Source organism: Callospermophilus lateralis, chromosome 12 (genome assembly GCF_048772815.1).
Source record: "Callospermophilus lateralis isolate mCalLat2 chromosome 12, mCalLat2.hap1, whole genome shotgun sequence".
In the NCBI taxonomy this organism is placed as follows: Eukaryota; Metazoa; Chordata; class Mammalia; order Rodentia; family Sciuridae; genus Callospermophilus; species Callospermophilus lateralis.
In genome coordinates this window covers 29069825-29084311 of record NC_135316.1, presented here as the reverse complement: position 1 = coordinate 29084311, position 14487 = coordinate 29069825, and the positions used below count along the sequence as shown (strand labels likewise).

The 14487-nt window shown below is 34.9% G+C and overlaps 1 protein-coding gene across 1 annotated transcript in view; it reads left to right on the top strand.

The window, feature by feature from the left end:
• Positions 1-14487, top strand: part of Sacs (sacsin molecular chaperone) — a 48017-nt gene that overhangs the window by 20496 nt on the left and 13034 nt on the right. The window contains exon 8 of the mRNA XM_076872070.2: positions 434-525. Coding sequence (XP_076728185.2) covers positions 434-525 — 92 coding nt within the window. The remainder of the gene's footprint in view (positions 1-433; positions 526-14487) is intronic.

Genomic DNA, 14487 nt, shown 5'->3' with positions numbered 1-14487 from the left:
AACTGAGGGTATGTATTGACATTTCAGAAAGGAAACCTGATTTTATCCTATGGTGTTTAGAACATGTCTGAATTATTTTTTAAGTATTTTTCTTTAGTTGTAGATGTACACAATGACTTTATTTATTTATTTATTTTTATGTGGTGCTGAGGATTGAACCCAGTGCCTCACATGTGCTAGGCGAGCGCTCTATCACTGGGCCACAACCCAATATGATACACAATACCCTCATATTTTAAGCCAATGCCTAGGTAATAATTGGTCAAAAGTACTGAAACTTTATTTCATCTGTATACTTTATGTAGATTTAATCTTATCATTTTATGTAAGACAAAAATGGTAGGTTTAACTGGCTTGAAATTCTATTTTAGAATATTTTTTAATTTTAGAATTATTAAAAAATCATAATTGCTGTGTGCCTTTCATTTTCTAGGTCCCTTTTCCCAGGTCTTGAAGGAAGATTTATTTTGGATAACTTGAAACCTCACCTTCTAGCTGCTTTAAAGGAAGCTGCCCAAACCCGAGGTATTGTAGTTGTTTAGAATTTTTTTAAAAAAAACAAACCTCTTGCTGGGCATGGTGGTGCATGCCTGTAATTCCAGTGGTGTAGGAGGCTGAGTCAGGAGGATCACAAGTTCAAAGCCAGCTTCAGCAATTTAGAGAGGGCCGGAGCAAGTTATCGAGACTCTGTCTCAAAATAAAAAGGACTGGGGATGTGGCTTAGTGGTTAAGTGCCCCTGGGTTCAATCCCTGCTCCCCCCCCCCCCAAATGAATCTTACAAGGATGTAAATAGGTTTTGTAAGTTTTCTATTAATAATTATTCATTTTAGACTTGTAAATTAATGATTGTATATGGTTCAGCCTAATAGTATTGCAATATTTTAAGATATTTCAGAAGTCATTCTAGCATCTAAAGGAATCCAAACATAATGTATGTAAGAGTCTCTCCTGTCATGGTCTGATGATGGCTATTTACAGAATCTCATCTTTACCAGTGTAGGGCTTTGCATTTTTTTCTAGTGCTTTTCATTTTGACATTTGAGCCTCTTCTCCTCACACCTTGCAGAGCCTGTGTAGTAATAAGGACAGCAATTATTAGTTAAGTGGCATGGATAGGAATAGAAATGTTAATAAGTTCAAGGACATCACAGAAGTTCAGGTCTTTGACCTTGCCCTCCTTGTTTCCTCCAGGGCTTCTTGTGGTTATGCTGGGTTTGCATTGAATGTGATCAGCTTCCTAGAAATGTGAGCTGGTACATTGAACCCCATAAAACTTTTCACTGAAGTATAATGTACATACAGAAAAGTGCACATATCGTGAATGTTGGCTTAGAGGAATTGTACAAACTGAACATATCTATGTCACCTAGATCAGAAAACAGGACCAGAGTCCCTCTCTTTCCTGTTCAGTTCACAACTCAAGGGGCACAGCAGAAATTAACTTAACGAGTTATCATCCTTTTAAAAGCAGTCATACAGTATGTACTTTTTGTTTTGCTTCTTTAACTTAACTGTAGTGCTACTGAGATTCTTCCAATCATTGTATGGTGGTATAATTGCTCTTATTGCTATAGTACTTCATTGTGTGATGGATTGCTTTCTTTTGAAGAGAATATTTTGTTGGTGGCAAATAGTTTCTGATGTGGATATGGATTTACAAATCAGCTGAAAGTTATTCAGAGCCAAATTAGGTGAAAAGAATAGAAGGCCAACAGAGTAATACTACGTTGGCTTGGAATTTTTCAGATATCCTGTTGTATAGAGTGTGGCCAAAGTTTGCTTTTCTAGCCCTAGTGGATTGGTTGGGGTGGGGGGACACACTTGGTGTTATATTTGTAGGAGTGAGTTAAATTTATAAGTTAACTTTGGTAATTTGATATCTTTACAAAGTTCAGTCTTCCTACTTTACATATTTTCTCTCTCTCTCTCTTTTTTTGTTCTTAGGACTTAACCCAGAGGTACTTTACCAGTTAGCTATATCCCCTATATCAAAAAAATATTTATTTTTTTTGAGACAAGGTCTTGCTGAGTTGCTCAGGGCCTTGCTAAATTGCTGAGGCTGACCTCAACTTGCAATCCTCCTGCCTCAGCCTCCTGAGTCACTGGGTTTACAAAGTGTGCCACCATGTCCTGCTCATTATCTCTTTTGCATGTCCTGGTTATTTCCTGGTCATACCATAAACACTGTGTTTTGTCTCTTGTTAATTTATCTTTTGGTTAATTTTTTTGAATGTTAACTAGATGTTTATTCAAGGCTTTCTTTTGTTTGTTTTTCATCACCCATCATGTGTGCTTATGGCAGCCAGTATCCTGTTCTTCTATTGAGCCCTAGAATTAAATGCAGTAACTTACAATGTAGTTATAGGCAGCATTAGAAAAACCACAGGCTTCTTTACATGTGTCCTGCCCCTGCAAAATATGGAGGGGCTTGCTGTAAGAAACATACTGAGCATGTGCAGATTCTCTTCCTAAATTTACCAATTGGGTCATTCTACCTTTTGGAGGTGTGGGGTATATGAGTATGAGAAGAGAGAGGCCGAAAATATTGTTTGTGGAGATCTCTTCATGTGGTAGGAAACACCAAAAATACATAACAACATTTGGTATTTTCTGTTCTAAGTAATGATTACTCCATTGTTTTGCTGACAGAAAGCACCGTGGACTCTCAACTTCTGTTTACCTGTAAAACTGCTTACCCAGTCTTGAAAGTACTGCTGCATGAAATTAAAATGTGATGTTTCTTCCCATGCAGTGGATAGTTCTCTTCTACTTCTGTAACTTAAACAATTTTTCTTATTATTTGATAATTTCTCCTTTTGCTTATAACACATTTAAATTCTTAGTCAAATAGTAATTACTGCTTGTATTTTCAATGTTTACATCTATTGTCCTTTTATCATTAGCAATTGAACATGTTTCAGTATCTTCTATTTCAGGGAAAACAAAAGAAACCTTGACTTTGATTTCAATTCTTGAATTCTGTCACAGTCCAGTTTCTAGAAGAGTAGTCTTATTACTCTGACCATTCATTATCACTGTAAACAGACTTTTACTTCTACTATCATTCCTCTGAACGATGGCTGAAGTCAACTATTAATAATTTCTGTTATTATGTTTAGTGTATTCTTTTTTCCCTTTTATATGATCTCCCTGAAGATCTCGTGCTGTTGCTCACTACTTTATACCCTCTGCTTTTAAGCTACTATTCTTTCTTTTATCCTCCTATATCTTTGACTATTCCCAGAATTATTTGTGAATCCCTGTTCTTTAGTTAACTCCCTAAATATGAGTTAGTTCAGGGGCTCCTTCTTCAGCTATTTTATTTTATTGTTTATTTTCTTTGAGTATATTTATTTGTGTATTAACGACCTCCATAGCAATCCAGTCTCAAGTGTAATGTAATGAAACAATTAAAAACCTGGCCTTATAGTCACATAAGTCTGGATTCAAACTTCACTCCTTGATTTATTGTGTGACTTTGAACAAAATCATCACCCTCTCTGAACCTCTGTTTCCTCTTTGATGCACTGATATCCTTCCATAAGGGTGTATCTGATGTCCTCAGGATTTGATTCCATGGAATACAGGACATACTGCTGTATTGTGAGGTTAATGAAATGAGAATAAAGATTGAGTGGATGGTGGCACCAGTCACATGTTACCAACTGAATTTTATCCAGATTTGTATAAATTACAGTAGGGCAGATTATTAAGAAGATTCTTTTGAGGACAAAATAATGTATACAGAATCTATCTATCTATCTATCCATCTATCTATCTATCTATCTATCTATCTGTATTTGTCTATTATATATGTTGCTTAGCTCAATTCCTAGCACATAGTAGATATTAATAAATGGCATTTATTATGAATGATCATTTTACACTTGGAGTTTCATAAGTATTTCAAAAATAAAACATTTTCAAAAACTTTAGTCCTCACCTGAAATCATTTCTTCTTTTGAATGACCCTGTTGAGAATGATGCTGCTATCCATGGGAATTGTTCTAGATGAGTCCTTGTTTGTCATCTTTTTCTGCAGTTTGCTGGTTGTTTGTTTTAGTCAGCTTTCTCACTTCTGTGACCAAAGACTTGACAAGAGCAATTTTGGGGACGGGGGGAATGTTTATTTGGCACTTAGGATTTCAGAGATCTCAGTGCATAAACATCCAACTCCACTGCTCTGTGCCTGAGGTGAGGCAGAATATCATGGCAAAAAGCAGCTCAGGACATGACAATCGGGAAGCAGAGAGACTTAAGCTCAGCTCACCAGGGCAAAATGTATACCCCAGAGGCAGACCCAGTGACCAACCTCCTCCAGTCACACCCTGCCTGCCTACAGTTAACACCCAGTGAATCCATTCAAGTGGATTAATTCACTGATTGGATTAAGCTCTCATAACCTAATCATTTCACATCTAAACCTTCTTGTCTTTTGTATTACATGAGCTATAGGGGGACACCTCATATCTAAATCATAACACCCCTGCTCCAGGCTTTCCAGTAGATACTGATTTAATCAAAAGAGATCTAGGCTTGTTAGTATGTGCCAGATAGTGTTCATGATTCTGAACCCTTTCATAATTGTGAAGAGTATCTTAGTGACCTTGCTCCAGTCAAAGTTACTCTTCTATTCTAGTCATACAGGCACATATAGCTTGACAGACATAAATGATCTCTTAATTACATGAGAGCAGCAATACCAAGCAGATCTGTCACCACCATGTAGAAAAGTGTCTACTTCAAGATAGGTGCTCAATAATTTTTTTAACTGAATCAACATTTTCTCATATTTGTACTTTTGTATATGGTATTTCTTTTGCGTAGGATACTTTCTTTCCATCTTGCATTTGCCCAGGCAACATTTGTATGTGTGTGTGTTTATGTTTGTGTGTTTGTGCTGGGATTGAATGCAGCACTTGCATATACTAGGCAAGTGCTCTACCAATGAGCTACAGCCCCAGCTTCTAACATTTTTTTAAAATTGATTTTTAAGGGGCTGGGGATGTGGCTCAAGTGGTAGTGCGCTCGCCTGGCATGCATGCGGCCTGGGTTCGATCCTTAGCACCACATACAAACAAAGATGTTGTGTCCGTCAATAACTAAAAAATAAATATTAAAATTCTCTCTCTCTCTCTCTCTTAAAAAATTAATTTTTAAAACTGATACATAAAAACATAAAGATTTTGCAGGTTTATGGGGTACCATGTAATGTTTTGATATATTTATACATTGTGTAATATTTTAAATCAGGTTAAACATGCCCATCTTCTCAAACATTTATCATTTCTTTATGGTGAAAACATTCAAAATTCTTCTAGCTTTGTGAAATACACAGTATATTATTGTTATATACAGTCACCCTGCTGTACAATAACACAGTTGAAATTCTTATTCCTGTCTAACTATAACTCATTACCAATCGATGAACTTCTTCCCATCCCTCTCACTTCTCTACTCTCACCATTTTCCGTAACCAGCATTCTTCTCTCAATTTATATGAGATCAACATTTTTACATTCTGTGTATGAGTTAGATCTTGTGGTAACTGTCTTCTGTGCCTGGCTTATTAGCATAAGGATCTCTGTTGTCATCCATGTTGTTGTGAATGACAGTATTCTATCCTTTTTTATGGCCTGATAGTATTTCATGGTGTGTATATACCACTTTATCCATTCATAATATGATGGATACTTAGCGTTGTTTCCATTTCTTGCCTATTGTAAATAGTGCTGTAGTAAACCTGGGAGTGCAGATGTCTCTGACATATCAGTTTCTTTTCCTTTAGATATATCCAGGAGTGGTATTGCTAGATCATTGGTAGTTCTAGTTTCAGTTTTTTTTGAGGGAATTGCATACTGTTTTTTATAATGGCTGTACTAATCTACATTCCCACCAACAGTGTGTAGTGTTGCATTTTCTCCACATCCTTGCCAGAACTTGTTATCTTTGTCTTTTTGATAGCAGCAGTTCTTAATGGAATGAGTTGATACTTTATTGTGATTTTGATTTACATTTCCCTTATGATTAATGTTTTTGTGCAGTTTTTTATAAACCTGTTGGCCATTTCTGTGTCTTCTTTTGAGAAGTGTCTGTTTAGGTCCTTTACCCATTTTTAAATCTGGTTATCTTAAAATCAGCATACTATATTGATGCAGCCACATCAACGTTTATAGCAGCTTAATTCACAATAGCTAGACTATAGAACCAACCTAGGTGTCCCTTAATAAATGAATGGATAAAGAAAATGTAGTATATATACTCAATGGAAAATTACTCAGCTTTAAAAAAGAGTGAAATTATGTTTTGTTCAAGAGTATAAGTTGTTTAACTTCTATTCATTTGTATAGTTTCCAAACCTATTGATTTCTAGTTTTTATTGTATTGTCATGAGAAAATTTACTTGAAATGGGTCGTGTATCAGATTTATTGATTTGTATATGCTGAAATGTTCTTGCTCTGGAATGAATCCCACTTGATCACTGGGAATCTATTTAGTGTGTTGTTGGCTTCAGTTTGTTAGTATTTTGTTGACAATTTTTATATCTATGTTCATCAAGGATATTGGCCTGTAGCTTTCTTTTCTTCTATTGTTGCGTTCATATCTCATTTATGTATCAGGGAAATTCTGGCCTTTTGGAATGAGTTTGGGAGAATTTCATCTTCCTTCAGGTTTTTTTTTTTTAATAATTTAAGAAGAATTGGTATTAGTTCTTTACTATTTGGTAGAACTAAGCAGTGAAGTTATCTGGGAGACTTTTTATTACTGATTCAAACTCATTACTCATTAGTGGTATATTTAAGTTTTCCTGTTTTTTCATGATTCAGTCTTGCTAGGGTGTATGTGTCCAGAAATTTATCCAGTTCTTCTGTCATTGAATTTGTTGTATGATCCTTTGCATTTCTGTAGTATCCATTGTAATGTCTTCCTTTTCATCTCTAATTTTAATGTATTAAGTCTTCTTTTTTCTTATTTAATCCAGCTAAGGACTTGCTGATTATCTTTATGAAGAGCCAACTCTACATTTGTCTACTGCATATTTGTTAGTGCTTCCCTTATTTCTGCCCTGATTTTTGTACTATTTTTACATCTACTAAATTTTTTTTGTACTGAGGACGGAGCTCAGGAGCACTCGGCCACTGAGCCACATCCCCAGTCCCATTTTGCATTTTATTTAGAGATAGGGTCTTACTGAGTTGTTTAGCACCTTGCTTTTGCTGAGATTGGCTTTGAACCCGCCATCCTCCCGTCTCAGCTCCCAAGCCTCTGGGATTACAGGTGTGCACCACTGTGCCCCACACCTCCTAACATTTTAAAGTTTTGTTGTTCCATTTTGCATCTTTCCCTGTTGTCTGCTCCTACTATTGTTAACATAGTTATCAAGGTATTCTTTTTGTTTTTAATATTCATAATAAAGATATGAATTGCCTACATACTGTGTTCCGAGCATTCTGAATTTGTCTGTGTAGTTACTTTGACCAATGCATTGTATACTCTTCAATGTTTTCCTCTTATTTATTAACATCTCTTTTTTTTTCAGTTTGAAGAACTCTTAACATTTCTAAATGCATGTGTGGAGGAGATACATTCTCTCAGCTTTTGTTGTCTGGGAATATTTAACTCTCATTTCTAAAGGATAGCTTTGCTGGATACAGCATTCTTTGTTGACATTTTTTTCTTCTTCATTATTGTGAAAATTCCTTACCATTATTGTGAAAATTCCCTCTTTCATTGCCTATAAGGTTTCTGCTGACAAGACTGCTATCAGGCAAACTTGGACTCTTATTTGTTAATTATTTCTTTAATTTTGAGACTCTTATCTTACACCTTGAGAGATTGATTGTAATATGTCTTAGGATAGACATGGTTGAGTTAAATCTGACTGGTGATCTTTTGACCTTCCTATACCTGGATGTTTGTTTTCTTTTTAGATTTGGGAAGTTTTCTGTTATTATTTCTTTGAATAAACTTTCTCTCCTTTTGGCATCCTCAAGATCCTTTTAAACCTCCAAATCTGAATAGTTGCTCTTTTATTATTGTCCCAATGTTGATATTAGCTTTCTTCCTTCCTCTTCATTTTTTTTTGATAGGTTGTTGTATCCATCTGCCAAGTGAGGCCTGGATTTCAGGAACAGGACTACAAAAGGATGTCAATCATGTCATTTGCCTGTGATTTAGTATTTCTTTCCAAATTAGTGTCTTCTGTTACAGTGTTTTCCATTACCATGAGATAACAGCCTATATCATCATCTCCTTTTGAGAAGCTCAAAGAAATTGAAGGATTTAAATGATTTGCTTGTTGTAGAATTGGAGCCACAATTCTTTTTATTTTTTATTTGCAGGTCTAGATTATTTATCTATTAAAAAGGAGTAAATGGGTTAATTCAGAAATTGGGGAAGAAGAGAAGAGTTAGAAGAGCAGGTAACTGGACACTGAATGAAAGGAAAAAGCAATTAAGCGAGACAAATGCTTAACATAGTGGCACCAGGATCCTATTTGTATACTTTTAAATTTTTATATTCATTTATTAGGCATAGTCATATGCCTTGTTTCATATCATAACCAGAGTCTTCCATAAGTGTTAGTTTCAAATTCCCATATGTACCAGGCATCATGCTAAATGAGATTAATATACAGATGGATAAAATTGAAGAAGTTCACAGTGGAGTGAGGACCCTGATGTAAAAATCATTACTGTCATTTAGTTTGATGGGCACTTAATCAAATATTGAGAATAGAGTGGGTCTATATTGAGGTGGGTGGCAAGTCAGGAAGAGCCCATGTTCTGTCTTGCACATGTAGGGAAAATTCTAGCCACCCCCATAGCCATTTGTTGGATGGAAGGACCATGTATTAAGAATGGTCTCTTTTACCCTTCCAACTCCACTCTCACCCTCACCTTTACTCTCATTCAGGCCACTGTCATCTCTCCTTGAAATGGGGAAATAACCTCTAGTATCTCCCCGTGTTCATTCTTACCCCTCAGGTTAACTCAACGTGCACAAGTATTGTCTTTCTAAAATACTACTTTCCTACCACTTCTCAAAAATCTTTCACAGACTTCCACCTTTTCCTTACATAAAGGCCTAAACCTTAACCTTTCTTTTAGGCTGTTAATTACCTGGCTGCTGTAGCCCGGCTGGCTGGGCAACGTAACTGGGGGGGGGGGCGGGGGGGCGACGAGCAACTTGTGTAGATTGATACAGCAGGAGTGGGAGCCGTTTATTGTAGGACAGGAGGGGTATATATACATTCCACACAGCTTATCTTAATTAACATAAACTAGATACAGCAGTCAACCAATAAGGAATCTCCACACTTAATGGCTCGCTGGCGTTACTTCACAAACCACTCCCTCTGGCAAAATGCCAGGCGCCATCTTGACTTGTTTATAGACCTTAACACCTGGCTTTGTTTTCTGGGTGTCATAAAGATGCCTGAAACGTGGAAGTCCTACATAAATCTTTGGTGTTATTCCTGTCCTTCCTTGATTTCTTTGTTTCTTGTGATCTTCTCATATTTGGGAACAATATGTTCTCCTTCTCCCTTAGGTGTGGGACATGTGGCTTTTGTCTTCGCCATCCTCCTTCATCTTGCTACTTGGTACTCCTCTTGCTTGCTGCCACCTGTGCTTCCAGAGCACTGGGCTCACCACAGCACTAAACCGGTACTTCTTGTTTGTATGTTTATCTAATACCTGTTTTCCTCATTAGACAGAGACAGAGTCTGGGACTACGACTGGCTGTTACCTTCTGTGTCACTAGCACTCAGCTGATTTGCCTGACAAATGCCTGCCCTTAAGGTGATTTGAAGGATGTTTAGAAGATTAGAAGAACTTAAATTTCTTTGTTTAGACCTGTGATTCTTGTCTTAGCTGCCAGGTTGAGCCTAAGATGCCCAAATACACATTTTATCAAGTTACAGCAATCTGCTTGATCAAATAAACAACTTGCCGAGGCAGGGAGGGGTTAGATGTCAATGGAGCAGTTCTTGGAAGTATGTAATTATTGGTGGTTGTCTAAGCAAGTGGTGGGAATATTTGATAAAATTTCCCTTTCTTTTTCATAAACTCAGAATTGTACCTTTACTTTCTTTAAGAATTTAAAAATTATACTTCTCTTTCTCAATTCTTTTCTAGAATCTCTGAAAATTATATGATGCTAGCCTGTGTGTTTATGGACCATTTAATTGGACCTTTTCCCTTAAAAGCTTATCAAGTGACTTTATGTGGATGAAATGCAATTGATGCATATAAACTACATGCTTCTTACTTCTTTACTTTGTTTCTGAACTAAAACTCCTGACTGTTATGTAGTTTGGATTAGCTTGCATTGAAATGTCTTTAAAATTTTAAATGTATATTCTGCTACATTAAGAGTTTTGTTTATGTCTTGTCTTTTACATAATGATGTGTAAAGATTCTAAAGACAGCATTGTCTTAAGATACCAAATAATTGTTACAGCAGTTATGTGAAAATTGTGACAATTTTGGCTTTTCTAAGAATGGATTTAATTACATTCTAGCACAACAACTTCTCTGGGGATATTCAGGTAGGATAACTGACTGAATGTTGTGTTCTTTTGAAGCTTGATGTTTGTGTTCATTTGATTTTTGAATCATGTGTTTTCTTTTATCTAAGTAGTTAGAAATTATACCAACAATTTTTTTTTTGGTGGTAATAACTATTAAAGGAGAGAGGAAACTTGATTAATACAGGTATTTGTTGTTGCACATAGTACAATAAAACCATAGTTAAATGACTTAGAAACAGTTCATTTCATAGAACATTTAGTCTCAAACGAAAGATCACGCAGAAATTTTGTATTTTAAGCTGTGATATTTAATGGGAAAGTGTAACAGTGAATGTACCTCTGTTATATGTACACACAGATATTCAGATGAGAGTGTAGGAAGAATGAATTCTGAGATCTCTCTCACTAGAAAGTTAGAGGCTTCACAATAAACCATTTGATTTTGGCTTAGTGCTGAGGCTGGTGATAGTGGGAGCCCTGTCCTAGGCATGCTGAAGAATCACACCGTGGCCCATCTAGTTTTCATTAGAGACCATTGTCTAACTGTCCTCATAATGCCTATTTTATCATTTTACTGACTGTATGTATGTGTGTGTGTATATATATATATATATATATATATTTTTTTTTTTAAACATAAAAACAACTTTATTCAACTTGTGGTTTTACTTTTCCCAAGTTCATGTTTCACTTAGAAATTTAAAAGATGCAATATTTCCTTTATAGAAATTGTTTCTATGAGAAATGTTATTCTTTGAAATAGACCATGCATATAAAATCAGCTTAGAAATCAAATTATTATTGTACTGATAATTGATAATAGATATTAGATTTGGCTTCTGATTTATATTAAAAGTACCTAATTAGTCTGAACTACTATTATAAAAATTTTCCTAAAGCTTTATCAATATATCTTACATTTTGTAACATGTAGTCAAATCAAAGAGGAAAGGAAAATCTTGACTAAAGTAGGCTGCATAGTTAACACTTGCCCTGAGGACTCTTCCAGGTTAGGTATAGTTCTCTAAATGTTGTTTCATCTCCTATTCTAAACCAAAGCCTGGAAATCAGTTGCAGAGCATCAGTGCTGTTTAGGAGAATAAATTTGGTCATTGGGACTAATTTTGAACCTCCTTGGCCTGCTGCGTATAAAAGTGGGACATTTGCACTAATCCCTGATGCTTAGCAGTGCTGCCGCTAGACTTGTGGCATTCCTGCTAGAGTCTTAGCTGTCAGAATCTCTTTCCTTTTTGTGTTTGGTCTTTTCTTTTTCTTTCTTTATATATATATATATATATATATATATATATATATATACATACATATATACACACACACACACACACACACACATGTATACACACATATACATATATGTGTGTGTGTATACATATATATATATATATAGTATGTATGTGTATATATATGTATATATACATATATATTATTTTTGAAGATTTGACTGGACCATTTAATTGGACCATCACTATATCACATATTTATTTACACAGAGATAGAGATTTTAATATGTCTACACAGTGGAGCATTATTAGAACTCATTAAAGCTGCCATTGCCATGTATGCCCAAAAGTACTTGAAGTCTCAGATCAGCTCTGTAGCCAGTTGGGTGTGATTCTGGAGGAGTCTGATCAAATGTTGTAAACTTCAGTTAATATTTGGGACTGTGATTTTTTTTGGTTAAGTAATTTTGTTTTTAATTTTAAAAGTGCTTTCCCAACATATAATGATCTTTACAACATTCAAGAGAGGTACATAAATAATACAACACTTTCAAAGATGGAGAAACTCAGGCAGAGATTAGTAAATTATATTGAAGGGCACAATATGTAGCACAATTGGGAAAAGAATTTTAAGTAGACTGCATTATTTCCATTCATGTTGAACTTGTCTTCACTAAGCATAAACATGTAAATAAACATAGACATTAAAAACATAGTTCAGTCTTTGAATAGTGATTCATCCTATTGATGTTCTTATTCTCACCATGTAAGGGATTAACTCATCTATAGTGAAGCAAAATTGCTCATAGAAGAGTTATTCCAAATTCAGAGATCCTACCAGGTAATAGTGTAGATAACTCTTACTTTCTCTAGGAACAGCTTCACTTCTCTGGTTAACTTCTTTTGACATTGTTGCAGATTTTCAAGGACATAAAACTCACATTTACTAAAATGTATAAAAATTATTTTATTGATTCTATTAGAGATGCTTCAGTAGATTTCTAACCCAGGACATGGAGACTTTTTTTCTTTGTTGAAATTTATACTTTAGGTTAAAGGCTAAATGTCTTTAATACAAAGTAGATAGAACTCAGGAACTCAGATTGAATCAACTTAATGTATTTAGAATTGTGTCTTACTACATTTTCTCTCTCCTTTATTTTCTATCATGTTTTTTCAATTGAGCATGACTGGTGTATTAGTTGCATGCTATATGTGATGTGTGTGTGTCTTGGCATTTTATTTACGTATTAATATCAGGCAATTTTCCTGAAGGTAGGTATCTATAAGTTGCCACATTTCATGCCAGGATATTTGGTAGGATATCTTCAAAATGCATGTCTTATGGCAATTAACATAGAACATAAAGTGGTGCATATTTAATTTTTTGTTCTTTGTGTTCTGAATTTTTAACTTTTTTATATCTGAAGTATTATATCCGTGCTTTATTTACAATCTAGATATCCCATAACCATATTTTAAGAACATTATTGAAAATTATATTTTAATGGGGTTCATAGATCAAAGAAGCTATACTAGTTAGACTGTTCTCAAGGTCTTATAATTTTTAAAATATTTCTACTTGAATGACCCTAAATCATACAGTATAGAAAATGAAAATATTCTGAATCTGGGTATTGTCACTCTCCTGAAGTAGCAAAAGTGTGCCCTTATTTAAATTTCTGTGAAAGTAATTTTGAAATGTCTCATTGTAACCTGACAGATAATGTTTGGTAGAAGATAAGGCCATCTTCCTGCTGTGTTAAGCATTTGAAAGAAATGCTTCTTCCTTGCTTAAGAAATAATGATTTAAAAAATTACCAAGGGCCTGAGGTACACTCCCTTTTACAATGTTTTCCAGAATTGCTTTTTTAAGGGTCTAGAAGTCATATATACAGGGAGAAAACTAAATATTGGTTTCTACAAAATTGAATTTAAGATTCTTTTTATTGTCTCTGTGGACAACTAGATACCTCTAGGTATGTAGTGTTATTTTTTTCATTGTGTTCCTACTGATATAAATACTATAAATATTCTGAAACACAAAATGCACTTAGAAAGAAAACATGAATTTCTAGACCAGTGGTTAAAATCAACACCCCACCCTCACCACCAAAAAAACCATTATTTCTCTCCTAGTTCATGAACTTACAGAAGTCAAATTGTTCTAGTGGGAGACAACCCCTGCCTTTATTGCACATCCATTCTACTTTCTCACTTTCCTGGCCCCTGAAGCATTTTTGCAAAATCCCAGGGCTCTTTAGAACACACTTTATAAATAATAAGTAGTGCTGAAAAAGTTGTGAGTATGGTTTGTATTTGGCATATATATATATAGAACAGTCTTTATACCAGGATCCTCATCCTTATTGTTTTACCAGATGAGAGTTTTTCAAATTCTGGAAAGAATAAATAATTCTAAATTACATGTCTGGTTAGTGGTTGAAAGGAAACTATGTAAGTCTCATTGTTGCCTGAGCTTCAGAAAATGTTAGTCACTGAGATGAATACTCAGACTCTGACTTCACATTCTTCTCTCTATCCCACGTAGCCATGTCGCTCCTTCATGAGGGAACATGAAGTAACACAAAAAGATATTCCCATTTGAGGATTCCATTTGTAGAACATCATAGGATACTTTTTAAAACACATTTAATGTGTTTTATATATTTTCTTAAAATACGAATTTTCTAGGGGGAATTATTTCTAC